General features: G+C 37.9%; 1 protein-coding gene across 1 annotated transcript in view; it reads right to left on the bottom strand.

Moving 5' to 3' along the window:
• Window positions 1-6,859, bottom strand: part of KIAA0368 (KIAA0368 ortholog) — a 115,841-nt gene extending 108,982 nt beyond the window's left edge. The window contains exons 1-3 of the mRNA XM_006864672.1: window positions 6,735-6,859; window positions 2,103-2,219; window positions 695-813 (exon numbers count right to left, since the gene is read on the bottom strand). Of these exons, the coding sequence (XP_006864734.1) occupies window positions 695-813; window positions 2,103-2,216 (233 nt within the window). The 5' untranslated portion in view covers window positions 2,217-2,219; window positions 6,735-6,859. The remainder of the gene's footprint in view (window positions 1-694; window positions 814-2,102; window positions 2,220-6,734) is intronic.
• Between the last annotated feature and the right edge of the window lie 8,301 nt (window positions 6,860-15,160).

Here is a 15,160-nt window from a genome sequence, read left to right as displayed (position 1 = left end):
AAAAAATTCAATGTAAATACTTTGAACAGAATATTAAAATTTCTACTGTGTAAGCTAACAGCCTCAGTAATTCCTTCTTTCACATTTTTTGTTATTAAGTTGAATTACAATTTCAAATAATGTTTGAAATATTAATTTTACTTGCTAACATCTTATCTTTTAATATAAAATATGCTCTAAAATATGAATTTGAAACACTTATCTCTATCTTTCCTCCATTATTTCTATACTCACTGCAATGATTCTCAACACTAAAAAACTGAAATGCAGAACTTTTGGCTAAACCTAGAAAGAATGTGCTCTCAGCTAAACCATTTCATCTGCCCTGTCCCCATATTAATACAAGTGATCTGTTTCTTGATAAAACTGCTCTGAAACTTTATAGATAGAAATATTTTCAAGAAAATATAAGTCTAATTTTGGCAATCACATAAAATTGGCTATTTCAAATAACTGCCAAAAATCCTACCTTTATTTTGGCTTTGTGCATTTTTTCAACTGTGTCCATATCAAAAGAAATTTTATAAGAGTATTAACAAAACAGTAACTTTGAAGTACCACAGAACATGCCATTTACTTGACAACTGAAAGAGCTGAAGCTTCACATTTGCCCAAGTGAACTCAAATGTGCAGAAATATTTTTGAAAGACAGGCTGCTAACTCCTGCAGGTAGAGAAAAGTAATTAACCCATACCTATCCTGCTGTGGCTGAGGCTTCCCTTCCATGGCAGTAAGAAGCGTTGGGGCAAGTTCACACTGTTTTTCTACTGGTAGGCGAGGATAGCCCATCTTAACATAAATTATAGTAAAATTCTAATACAATAAGAAAAAAGCAAGTGAGTGTAAAAGAAATACTTTGATTTCAATGAAAACATTTTAACTTAAGGAGCTATGGCTATAAAAAAGAACTCACAAACATGAATCATCCTCTACTTATCTAAACTTACACACCATTCATTAGCATCAGATCTTCCAAAGTTGTATTAATCCTTTCAATTTAAGAAGAGACTGGTCTGGTTTGGGAAATGTTTCCAAATGTTTCATATGTTTCTAAAACAACCTTAGTACAATGCAACATACTGTGTTCTCCTCAATTTCAAGAACAAGTGAATGGATGATGAACCATGGGAAGTTGAGTGCTCTGAAGTGTTTCTAACACTGTAATTCACAGGAACGCTCCATTTTAAGCAAACCTATAAATGCACATCTGAAACTAGATATAAAATATATGAAAATATGCTTTGTTCTTCTAAAGGATTCTTCACTTTAGAATAAATTTTATAATATTATTTCTTTAAATACATTTTATTAGTCAAAGTTTACTGGCACACAATGTTCTATTTGCTTAAAGCAAAAATATACCTATAAGAGAGCTGTATGTCTGTCTGTAGCAAGCACAGACAGATTGTCTGCACCAGCAAGTGGTTCCAAAGGTTTGTGACTACAGATACTAGGAAAGACCCAATAGACTCAGACTCAATACTAGGAACTAAAAGTCTTCAGGAAAAGAATATCATTAGTCATCATAAAGCATTAATAATTTTTATATCTGATTTTCATGAAAATAGCAATTAGATTCAAAATCTTTAATAGGAATGCTCCTTACTAGTCTCAGATTACTCCATTTTAAAAAAGGGTATCTTTGGAATACACATCAGAAACATAGTATATTTTTTTAAATCAAATCTTCATATCCATTCTTGTCATTTTTACGTTTTCTGTATCTTCATATCTTATATTCAATGCCCATGCTACTTAACTCTTTTCTCTCTATCTTCAGACTGTTCCAATATAATCATTAACTAAAATGCCAATCATTCTTTTATGCATCAATATACCTGACAAATCATTTCATTAACATTCCATTTTCCAATGTAACAGGTATTCATTTCCCTATTCCTGTAATTTTCTTTAAAGATGACATTTCCTTTGGATTAGTACACAGTAGAAAAACTGTGTCATTTTAAGGAAAAAAAAAATCTCATGTTTCACTTAGATATATTCTAAAGTAAAATTCAAAACTTGCCAATATATTGATAATTCCTAATAAACATGAAAGAAAAATTACTTTAAGGCAAAAAATAGTTCAAGACAACACTCACGGTGACAAAGGAAACTGCAGCAGGGTCTTGATACTGAACCAATAATGTCTCTACTGGGAGCTGGATTTTTGGACGACTTTTTATACGCTTATTCAGATGAACCAACAGTTCCATTACCTAAAATAAAGAGAAGAATGAACTTAAGTTATCATTAATATCTTAAAACTAATTCATTTCTTAGATATTATTTATCTTAGTTAATAGTGACTACTTGGTTCTTCTAAAGAGTATAAATCTGACATCCCAGAAAGGAAGGAAACATCAGAGTTTTGTTCAAAATGCTATCCCAAGACTGCATGTGCCAGGATTTTACTAGTGAATTTAGTTTTACACTGTCCTTCACTTAATCAAAGCTAATATCCAAGACAGAATGAGGCATACTCCCTAAGAGGAAGAACAGTGAACAAATTATTACAACACACCCTGAATACAACAGAGAGAAATGGAAGTGGATACTAGGATTTCCACAAGAGAAAGTAGCTGTCAGATCAAGGAATTCATGTATGGAAGAAGTAACAAGAACAGCAAATCCTAAAGACCAAATGAATTTAAAAAAGAGAATCTGCTGTAAACATGCACAGAGATCTAAAAGAACCTGGCATCTGCAATGAGCTGAAGCACTGAGTGAGAAGAGATAAAAGCAGGGTCCAGATTATAAAAGGACTGATACCGGTATAATGCTGTGGATTTTTCACTTTATTCATGGATACAAATAAGGAATTTTAAGAAAGAAATAACAAGCTTCCTCTCCTTCGTGTGGGGGGATAAAAAGCATCAAAATGGAAGTTGACAAGTTACTAATTCCCTTGAACAGAAAGAAAGGTAAAGAGGCTCTAATAACCTCAATCTTACTGTAGTAAATCAGCTTATCTACTAAAAGAAGCAAGAAAATGAGCACTGGAAAAATAATTTTACAAGATTTTAAAACCTCATCCGAGACTTTAGCTTTTTAGCTTCACATACACTTGAGGGCAGAATCCTGGTGTGGCACTGTAGGATAAGTACTGAACAGCAAGGTCGGTTTTAATCACACGGTTGGTACTTACCAGTCACTACTTAGAAACTTACCAGCACTCCATGGAAGCTCTATATAGGGTCGCTATCAATCAGAACTGACTGGATGACACCTGACAACAACATACTGGAGGGGCCAGGCCTACTCTATTCTCTATCATTTCTAAAATGTGTGTTCCTGACATAAAACAGGCACTAAGGAGCACTACCACAATGTCCAGGGAAAGTGACAGTAAAAGTTCAAAGGAACCTAGAGTAGCAGCAATGACACAGGTGGAGTTTAAAAAGGAAAACAAATTCTAATGCTTGTTATATGAACAAGTATGAATGATATAGCTGACACTGATTAAGCAGCATCTATGTGGTAGGCACTGATGCACATACACAGCACTTTGTATTTCCTAATTGATTCTTCTTAATTAGTGAGGTTGCACTGTCACTCCCATTTTACAGATGAGGACGTGGAGGCATAGGAAAGTAAAATACCCTGTTCAAGAATGATAAGCCAGTACATAGTACACTCAAACATATGGCAAGAACTTCCAAACCCTTCTACATACTAAACAGACATTTTTAAAGACACTCTTCCCCCAATGAACTCAAATCAGCACACAGAATCCCTCTCAGACAGACCTCCAAGAAGTCATAATTATTTTGAAATATAATTCAAGAATATTAATTACTTACATCTGCAACTGATGCTAAGTGCATGTTGTTGCTAGGTGTCATCAAATTGGTTCAGACTCATAGTGACCTTATTCACAACAGTCCTGGGCCATCCTCACAACTGGTATATTTGAGTCCATTGTTGCTGCCACTGTGTTAATTCATCTTGCGGGGGGAGGGAGGGATCTTCCTAGTTTTTGTTGACCCTCCACTTTAGAAAGGATGATGTCTTTCTCCAGGGACTACTCCCTCCAGAAAACATATCCAAAACTCTCGCAATCTTTGCTTCTAAAGAGCATTCTGGTCGTACTTCTTCCACCACAGAATTCTTTGTTCTTCTGGAAATCTGTGGTACTTTTAAAATTCTTCTCCAATACCATAATTCAAATGCATCAATTCTTCTATGGTCTTCCTTATTCACTGTTCAGCTTTTGCATGCATATGAGGCTACTGAAAATACCATGGCTTGGGTCAGATGCACCTTAGTCCTCAAACTACTATCTTTGCTCTTGAACACTTTAAAGGTCTTTTACAGCAAGTTTGCCTAATGAAATACATCATTTGATTTCTTGACTGCTGCTTCCATAAGTGTTGATAGTCTGTTTCACAGTGTGTCCCTGGCCTTGCTTTTGCTGATAACTGAGTTTCTCCATCATCTATTCCCACAGACGTAGTTACTTTGATTCCTGCATATTCCATCTGGTGAGGTCCACATACATAGTCATCATTTATGTTGTGGGAAAAGGTATTTGCAATGAATACGTTGTTGGTCTTGTGAAATTCTACCATACATTCTCTAGCATCCTAAGTTTTCCAACTACCGATCCTCTTTGTTTCCAACTTTCCCATTCCAATCACCAGTAATGATCAATGCATCTTGACTGAATGATCAATTTCTGACTGAAGCAGTTGGTCGAATACTTCATCATTTTAGTGGTTGGTGTGTAAAGTTGAATAATAGTGGTATTAACTGGTCTTCCTTATGTTGTTATGTCGTGGAGTCAATTCCAACTCATAGCAACCCTGTATAGTGTTTCCAAGGAGTAGCTGGTGGGTTTGAATTGTCAACCTTGTGGTTCGCAGTCCAGTGCTGATCCTACAGCACCACACCAGGTCTCTGGTCTTCATTATGCATATTATTCTATCACAGACAGTAATGTACTTCATGATAGATAATGCTCTTTAAGATGATGAATGGAATACCATTCCTCCTCAGTATGTTGTTCCCAGCATAGTAAGCCATATGAATGTTATGATTCAAATGGCCAATACCAGATCATTTCAGCTAATGCCTAGAGTAACAATCTTCATGTACTCCATTCATTTTTTACCTCTTCCAATTTTCCTAAATTTATATTTCATACATTCCATGTTCCAATTATTAACAGATGTTTGCAGCTGTTTCTTCTCATTGAGTTGTGCTCCATCAGCTAACAAAAGTTCCAAAAGCTTGCTCTATTCATGTCATTAACGTCAACACTACTATAAGGAGGCAGCTCGTCTGCAGTCATATTTTGAAGGCCTTCTAATCTGAGGGGCTCTTCTTCTGGCACTGTATCTGACAATGTTTTACTGCTATTCATAAGGTTTTCAGTGGCTAACCAGTCACGAGTAATCCACCTCTCCTTCCTAATCTGGAAGATCCACTGAAACCTGTCCACACTGGATGACCCTGCTGGTATTTAAAATACCAACATTACAGCAATATGCAAGCCACCACAGCACAACAAACTTACAAGTATATGTTGTTCTTCTTCTTGTTAAGAGCCATTGAGTCGGTTCTAATTCAGAACGACCCTGTATAGGGTTTCCAAGGAGCAGATGGTGGGTTTGAACTGCTGACCTTATGGTTTCCAGTCCAGTGCTAATGCTATAGCATCACACCAGGAGTCCAGATGAGTATATGTTGTTGTTATTGCTGAGTGCCATCGAGTCAGTTCCAACCCACAGCAACCCAGTATAGGGTTTTCAAGGAGCAGCTGGTAAGCTTGAACCGCCAACCTTGCAGTTCAACCTGACTTTGTAGTCCAGTGCATTAACCCACGGCAAGTGCTAAATGCAGCTGTTAAACATATCATGAACGTTGGTCCTAAGACTTACTCTCTATTTAGAAAATCGTAATAAGGATCATAAACCTGGACTAAACAATGAGAACTAAAAAATCACTTCATAATATATGAAGGCAAGTCAAAAGGTACTGCTACAATGTATATCAAAATGTGAAGCTACTGTTTCTTGGCATAGCCTCTATCTAGAACTACACACTTCTCAAGGCAGTACCTCTCTCTCTCTAACTCCTCCCTCAAAGAATCCTGTGCTCTTCAATTTACACCATGTCAAAATGGCAGTTTGGGCACCTTTGGGGACTCGAATAGTGTTCTTTTTCAACGTTGTTTGAATTTTGAGAAGAAAAACAAGACTAAGGGGCAAAATCAGGATTATAGGATAAATAGGATAAGGTTATCCAGTGAAATTCTTGTAGGACAGCCCTTGCTTGCTACCCTTGAAGAATAAGCAGTTAATTGTGGTAATTGAAAAAAAAAATTTCAGGACAACTTTTCTGGTCTTTTTCTCACCAATGTAGTTTTCTATTTCCTTAAGATTTCTTCATAATAAGTCTTATGACCATCAAGAAATTCTATCAAGATAATCCCTCTGGGATCCCCAAAAATAGTTGGCATAATCTTCTGAGCTGATCTCTTGGTCTTGAATTTAACTGATCCAGCAGAACCCCTCAGAGTCACTGTTTTAATTGGACCTTTTTGAAAGCACCTAACAAGACATTTCTCAGCAAACTTGTCTGCCATCCACGTTCTACATATATGTTTAAATACACTTTGCCTGGAATAAACCCATGCATGCATGACCTGGAACCCTAGTAGCAATACTTTTTGACTTACTCATATATCCATTTATTAATCACAATTCTCCCAATTAGTGTAATGTACTTACCTTTTTCCGTACTCCTTCTTGGGTGCTAGACAGTTTGAGCAAAACAGGAGGAAGGAATTTAGATATAATATTCTGTAACTGTTCATCTGTTTCAGCATGGCCAAGTCGTAAAAAGACCCGTTCAAGCTGATCTATAATACAAAAAGAAAAAAAAGAGAACCTAGCAAATCAAACATAACCAAAACTAGTTATTTTTATAGCTGAATCCTTTGTTTCTGTATCACAGATTCTTTAATCAGAGATTTAACCATACCTGACCCTGCCTTGTATGCAAATGATTTTGACACAACTATGAACTCCTATAATCAGAGAAGCTGAATTATATGAAGAAAAATGTGGCATCGGGATTTGAGGAAGGCTCATTTAACAACCTGTGATATGTAGATGATACAACCTTGCTTGCTGAAAGCCAAGAGAACTTAAAATACTTATTGATGAAGATTAAAGACCACAGCCTTTGGTATGGGTTGCACCTCAATGTAAAGAGGAAAAAAAAAATCCTCACCACTGGACCAATAAATAACAACCATATAAATGGAGAAAAGATTGAAGTTGTCAATGAGTTCATTTTGCTCAGATCACCCATCAACACTCATGGAAGCAGCAGTCAAGAAATAAAACGACATATTGTATTAGGCAAATCTGCTGCACAAGACCTCTTTAAAGTGTTGAAGAACAAAGATGTCAATTTGAGGACTAAAGTGTGCCTGACACAAGCCATAGTATTTTCAATAACCTTATATGCATGCGAAAGCTGGACAGTGAATAAGGAATACTGTAAAAGAATTGATGCATTTTAGTTATGAGGCAAATACTGAAAGTACCATGGACTGCCTAAAGAACAAATAGACCTGTGTTGGATGAAGTACAGCCAGTGTTCCTTGGAAGCCAGAATGGCCAGACTTTGTTAAACTTCGGACATACTGCCAATTGGGACCAGTCATTAGAAAAGGATATCAAGTTTGGCAAAATGGAGGGTTGGAGAAAAAGAGGAAGACGAGTTGGACTAGCACAGTGGCACAATGAATGAACTCAAATGTAGCAACGATTTTTTTGAGGTTGACCCAAGCTCAGGCAGTGTTTTGTTCTGTTGTTCATAGGGTCGCTATGAGTCGGTACCAACTCAATGGCACCTAACAACAACATGAAGTCCTAGTTCATTCTGCTATCTTACAACTGTCCTGGTCATGCCAAGCATAATAAAATTCTCTCTTGCATACAAAATTAACACAGTTTTTCTAAATGGCTTGAACTCTAGGAAGGATACAAAACTTCTGAAGGTGCCTTCTAGACCTAGAAGCATAGAAAGGCAAAAGAACTTTTTTCAGAACTTTAATCAGACATAGTAAAACAACATGTCTTTGGGGAAATCATCTCACTGATGAACCTTTTTCAATGATAGAATCACTGTTATGTTAGGGCAAAAAAGTGAGGAACAAGTTTCTACCAAGAAAACCACAATGATAGAAACATGTTAAACTATACCATGAGGGTATTTTACACAGCACCATGAAGCTGTTCTTACCAAAACCAAGCCTTGTTTGTTCAAATATACTGTACAACTACAATAAGCTAAGAGAAGGGGGAAAATGAAGTAAAAGGAAACCTATACACTTAAGCAATGCATTAGCCAATGCAACTACTTGGATATTTGCTATTAAGTAATTAGTTAATACTTTAGGTGCTAAATGGGGGTTCACAATCAATATTGACCACTGACTGATCATTATTCAAGCTGAATAATGTTGTTGTTAAGTGACATTAAGTAAGTTCTGATTCAGCAACCTTGTATAGGGCTTTCAGGAAGTGGCTGGTTGGTTTGAACTGCCAACTTTGTGGTTAGAAGTTCAGTGCTTAGCCTACAGCACCACACCAGGTCGCTGAAGGATAGATAATATAAATTTGTACTTTTGCATATGCTTGAAAGTTTCCAACATAATTTTTAAAGGTAGTATGTGTGTATGTGTATAATACATGTATGTGTGTTCATACTATGTTCAATTAGAGGGTAATAGCACCTGAGAAGCAACAAAAAAACCCAGCTTTCAGATTTTGGGGTTTAAATACTATCCTTCAATAAAAGGAACCCAAACTCCTTGAAAAAATGGCTGATTCCAGGGCTGGTTTGTGAAAAATACAAAACGAGACTGAAGCATTCTGTAAGTGCCCAAAAGGAAGTGGGGTATGGAGCATACCAAGCTGAAAGAACTTCTAATGACCAAATCTGAGCAACAAAATATACAATATAGTATTAGATTATGACCTAAAACATAATGTAAATAAACATAAGTTCACTCTTAAATAAATGATTGACTAATCGGGGAGAAGAGATCACTCTTTCTCATACAAGATTTCCAAAATATGTAGATATTCAACTCTACAAGCTATGAAGCCAATTCGTCAACCTTGAGAGTATACTGGATTCAGTGACTCACTTTCAAATAATGAAGTAAGATAAGAAAATAACATTAACTTTACAGTGCAGAACCCTGGCAAATACTATTTTAACCAAATAATGATAGCTATCAATGTCCTAAGGAGCTCTGGTAGCATAGCGATTACAAATCGGGCTGCTAATCTCACGGTCAGCAGTTGGAAACTACCAGCTGTTCCACGAGAGAGACATGAGGTTTCTGCTCCCGTAAAGATTTACAGTCTCGGAAACCCTGTACAGGGTCACTATGAGTCGGAACCAACTCCAGGGCACATCACCACCACCACCACCATCAATGTCCTGATACTATCTCATAAGAGGATATGACAAGAAGGGCATTCACCTCTACAGTATTCTTTATAAAACCCATAAACTCAGTCAGTAGTGAATAAAACAGAAAAAATCAAATTAGGAGACATCCTACAGGATACCTGACTACTAATGTCATAAAAAGGAAGGAAAAATAGAGGGGAAAATATGCTACATATGTCAAACAACCTCACCCATCCCATGGTGTGGGGCAGTGAATTACTCAATATGGTCCTTCTGGCCATAGTCTGACATTAAGCAACTGGGTGGGTCTATTCAAAGGTGCTTATGGCCCACCATGGGGACTGGATAGCGTGCGCAAATAAGATACATGGCAACTTTGTAGGGAGGGACCATGCCAATAAGGTATATAGAATCCTAATAAGGGGATTAGTTAGTTTTGCCATCCTGCTAAGTTAACAGAGAGTCAATCTCAGAGTCAGAGCAGACAGGGACCTCACGATCACTAAGAATAGATGAGAATGGAAATTCATCATTTGGACCCAAGACCCCCTATACTGAGAAGAACATGCTTAACCTAAGAGACAGAGAGAGTTGGCAACACCATATACAACAAGAATTAGCAGCACAGAAAGTGACAGCAGACTCAGCAGAACCAGGTGATCAGCACGCAACCATACCAGAGCAAGAAAGCCGAGTGCCTCAGACAAGAAGCTTGCTCTATAGGCACTTGGTCAAGTTAGGTTTGCTGACCCATGGAACTAGAGCTGAGCATCTCTGAGCAGAGGCTTACGGGTTGAACAGGATGCCTCTAGATACTTATTGACAGAGTTAAAAGAGCTTTGTAACACTGACCTGGATAGGGCAAAAGACAAACCAAGTATAGCCAAGGACCAAAGAGAGATCTGCCTGCAGACATACTGAGTATATGCTGTCCTTATCAAAGAAGTGTATCCTGAGCCTTACTAAATCTAAATTATAACCTGTTACAGCGCTACAGGATAAGCACTGGACTGCTACAAGGTAGATGGTTCAAACCCACCAACCATTCCTTGGAAACTCTATACAGGGTTACTAAGAGTCATAAACAACTCAATGGCACTTAACAACAACACTTCCCTAATAGGAGTCCTAGTGTGAAAATATGAGATAAACACTGGACTGCTAACCACAAGGAATTCAAATCCACCATCCGCCCCTCGGAAACCCTATAAAGGATCACTATGAGTCAGAACCCACCCAATGGCACTAACAACACATCCCTAATAACCCCATAGCTATGAGTATGGTCTGTAAGTTTTGCACAGCCACTGCAAAGAAGTATTGGACCTGGCAAAGAAGTAAAGTACACCATGGAAGGAATGGCTGATGTCACAATTGGTAAAAAGGTTGGAGAAGGTATGCCCAACTTCAGTCCCTGAAAAATTAGACTTGGGATATTGATGCTGATAATTATTATCCTTTTTTGTGTGTGTGAAATTAGATGATGTCAGATGGCACTTCTGCCAGGCTATTTTTACACATGGGGTCTAGGGCAGTGGCCAAAATAAAATACATTCACATTTCTGCAAGAAAGCATATGAACACTCACACTAAGTGAAATAAACATAAATTACAAAGAGTCTCATAGCCATTCAGATGTGGTTTTAATATCACATGAATGACAGTTTTTAAAAGTTGGGCTCTTTCCATTCCACTGCTGAGCTGTGCTGGTTCAGAAGCCCTGATTCAGCTCTACCCTTAACCCACTACCCACTGCCCACTGCCCAGGAAGGGTAAAACAACATTAACGATGCTTTATAAGGGGTGCTGAAGATCGAATTCATCAAGAACAGCCTAACACAGGGATCTGACGAAGCTGCCAAAGTCTCAGATAAGTGCCAAGTCTGTCTTTGTTGGCTTGTATCCAACCGTGCTAAGTCTGTGCATCAAGTTGACGGTGACCCTTTGTGCTGACACCACATCAACCTGATTAAGGAAACCAGGGGAGTGGGTTGGTTATTGTTGTTAAGTGTCTCCAAGTCGGTTCTGGCTCATAGTGACCCTGTATAGGGTTTCCTAGAAGCAGCTGGTGAACCTGAATTGCCAACCTTGCAGTTCGAACCGACTTTGCAGTCCAAAACATTAACCCATAACACCACACCAGGACTCCAGAGAGGGCCCTGTAAAGCAGCTGTGTGAGAGTATAACAAAGAATCTCAGGCTAATGATGCCACAGAATAATATTTCAAATGCAAGAAATGAACAAATAAAAAACTCGGCTTTTAGAAAAAGAAAAAAAGTAAGAGTATGCCTATGCCAAATATTTTTCCATAGTAGCATAAAAAGATCTAACTGATGATGGCTACCCGGTAAACTAGTCTATGGAAAAACTGTTAACTTATTTAACTAACAGTCTATTTTTGGTTATTACCATTTTCATAATACAAACAATGCTCAAAGAATATCCTTATCCAAATATATCTATGTACTTGTGCATGGGCTTCTGTAAGCTAAAACTCTGGAAATGGAACTGCTGGGTTAAGTGGCGTGTTATTAAGTTTAACAGATTATGGAAAATTTTCCTGCAAGAAGGCTGTACTAATTTATACATCACCAGCAATGTATGTAAGTATCCTATTATCTGAGCCCTGGTGTGGCCTACAGAATAATGCATTTGGACCACAAGGTCAGGTCAATTTAAACTACAAGGCTGGTGGTTCATATCCACCCAGTAGTTCCTTAGAAACCCTCTACAGGGTGGCTAGGAGTTGGAAACAACTGAAGACACTTATAGTAACAATACTACTCTCACCTACACTGTGTAATCAACTTTAGCTAAAAAGAAGTGGGGTGACTGGGGCCGGTGGGGGTGGACACCCTTATTGTTTTACTTTGTATCAATCTCATCACTGAAATAAACTATCTTTTCAATATTTTGTGGGCATTTTCAATATTATCTCCAGTATTCTTTTGAGATGCTGATTTATAAAAACTGTTACACATCAGGAAAAAATCTCCCTCTTTTCTTCCACATGTTTGCCTTTCAACTCCATAGTATTTTTTTCTTTTACTTACCTGTTGTTTTTTTTAATTAGCTAAATTTGCTGTTCCTCCATTATGACTTTTGAGTTTCTAGTTTGCTTAGAAATGCTTTTTCACTCCAAGAATAACTTTTTTTTTTAGTTGGCATATTGTGCAGAAAAAACGTTAACATGGCAGACCTAAGATGCTATCATCATTAGAAAGGCATGCTTGCAAGGTTGGTCCTTAACTGCTGACTGGAAACTTGGATTTCAGGTGAGTTCCCACCATCCTCAGAACTGTTAATAGTGGCTCTCTGTGCCTGAAATTGTCTGTACAAACAGTATGTTTTATGTTGAACATTCACTTTCATTTTGGGAACCTGAATTAGTATGTTACATAGGCATAGGGTGCCATGTAACCAGCCTCCAGTGAATACCCTTATGAGCTTCCCTGGCAGACAACATTTCACACACAATCACAACTCACTACTAGTGGAATTGTGTCCTGTGTGACTCCCCTGGGTAAACTCTCAGAAGCCTGCCCCTGGTTTCCTCAAGATTTCACTGCATGTGCGGTTTTCCTTTTGCAGAGTTTGCTTGCCATTCTTTGTTGTGAAGAATCTGTAGATCTTAATCATGAATATGACTATATACTAAATCCTGTGAGTCCTCCTAGTAAATTCACAAACTTGGTCTTAGGAACTCCCAACACATGTATCTGTATGTTTGCTTTTGAAATGCTTATGATTTTCCTTTCTGCATTTAAGTTTTTTAATCTATCTAGATTTTTTTTTCCATAAGGAGAAATACAGGAAACCAGTTTTTCTTGTGTTCTCCCCACCCCACTTTTTCATTGTGATGTAGAACACAGAAAAATGAACAAAACATGTGTACAGTTTAATGAATTATTATAAACACCCATATAATTACTACTCAAGTCAAGCAAAACTAATTTTAAAAAAATTTTTTTATATTTAAAGAAAAGATTTGTTCCAGAATTACAGAATAGGAGAGGGTTGATTTAACATAAAATGCACAGTGGTTATGAAGGACTCTTCCAAGGGCAGCGGTGACTAAAGCAGAATAAGAACAGTACCCTGACCACTAGTCTAAGGAGCCATGCGTACCCCATGCAGCTGTCTACAACAATGAGCCTAATTTCCTATAGGACACTTAAACTAGACATTATAGAAGGCTTCAAAAGGTTCACGGAAATAACAGATAATGGATTTTCCCACAAAATTTTTAGAGCCCCCTTCTAGTATACCACATTTAAGGGGCAAAGTTTTAGAGAATATCCAAAGGTTCATAAGAATTGGTCTCAGTCAATATTTATGACACAATGGGGAAATGTACAAAAGCCAGAAACAGCATGAGAGAAGGCTCACTACTATGACTAAGAAGCTAACAGCAAATGTATTAAATGGAGTCCTGGTGTGGCACTGTGGGTTAATGTGCTGGACTGCAAAGTCACTTTGAACCGTAAGTTTGGCAGTTAAAGCTCTCCTCGGAAATCCTATACAGGATTGCTATGGGTCGGAATCAACTCCACGGCACTGCACAATAAGAACACAACAATGAGTTAAATACAATATACCCTTAGTACCCCACTTCTTCTTCATTCAAATTCTATTCCTTCAAGGTACCCTCTATTTTCACTGTGAAGCACTCACTGTCTAACTAGATCACTTACTCACTCAAGTATGTGTTGAATCCCTACTATGTGCTAGGGCTTGGTGGTCATAAGCATAAAGAATGAAAATGGAAGAGATAGGATGTTGTCCAAATTTATTTTTTATGTATATGTTAATTGCATGTAGAAAGAAAATAATAGGAGACAAACTCCTTCTTAAGCGGAAATCAACCTGCCAGACACAGTTACGTTAGGGTTCTCTGCCATCCACCCTGTCATGGAGCAAACCTGTTTTTTCCCGGTCAACCATGCAGGTTGAACTAACCAAAGCAATGGTTATGGAGAAGTCTAGTCCCCTGCTGGTCAGGCAGGAGTTTGTGAGACAGTACTATACACTGCTGAATCAGGGCCCAGACATGCTACACAGATTTTATGGAAAGAACTCTTTATGTCCATGGAGGATTGGATTCAAATGGAGAATCAGCCGATGCAGTCTATGAACAAAAAGAAATTCACAAAAGAGTGATGTCACAAAACCTTATCAACTGCCACACTAAGCTTCATCATGTTGATTCTCATGCTACTCTAAATGATGGAGTGGTGGTCCAGGTGATGGGGTTGATCTCTAATAACAACCAAGCATTGAGGAGATTTATGCAGACATTTGTCCTTGCTCCTGAGTATTCTGTTGCAAATAGTTCTATGTTCATAATGATATCTTCAGATACCAAGATGATATCTTTGTGGCTTTCTCACTGAGCCACAGGAGGAATCTGAGCAGTCACCTGAGGTGGTAACTGATGATGCTGGAACTTTCTCTGATCAGACTGTCAGCAATGACTTAGTAGAACAGTTCGAGGAAACCGTTGCTGAAGCAGAGCCTAAGCCAGAACCAGAGCAAGACCCTGTATCTGAAATCCTAAAGAAGTCTGAGCCAGTACGTGAAGACAGTACTCCTAAGGATAGTCAGAAGAGTTCTTCCCCAGCACTTGCAGCCATAGCTCAGGCCACACAGGAAGATTTGAGGACATTTTCTTGGCCATCAGTGACCGTAAGAACCTTCCTCCCAACGGAGCTTTTCTAC

This window comes from Chrysochloris asiatica, unplaced genomic scaffold (assembly GCF_000296735.1).
Source record: "Chrysochloris asiatica unplaced genomic scaffold, ChrAsi1.0 scaffold00069, whole genome shotgun sequence".
Taxonomy (NCBI): Eukaryota; Metazoa; Chordata; class Mammalia; order Afrosoricida; family Chrysochloridae; genus Chrysochloris; species Chrysochloris asiatica.
This window is presented reverse-complemented; position numbering and strand designations above follow the sequence as displayed.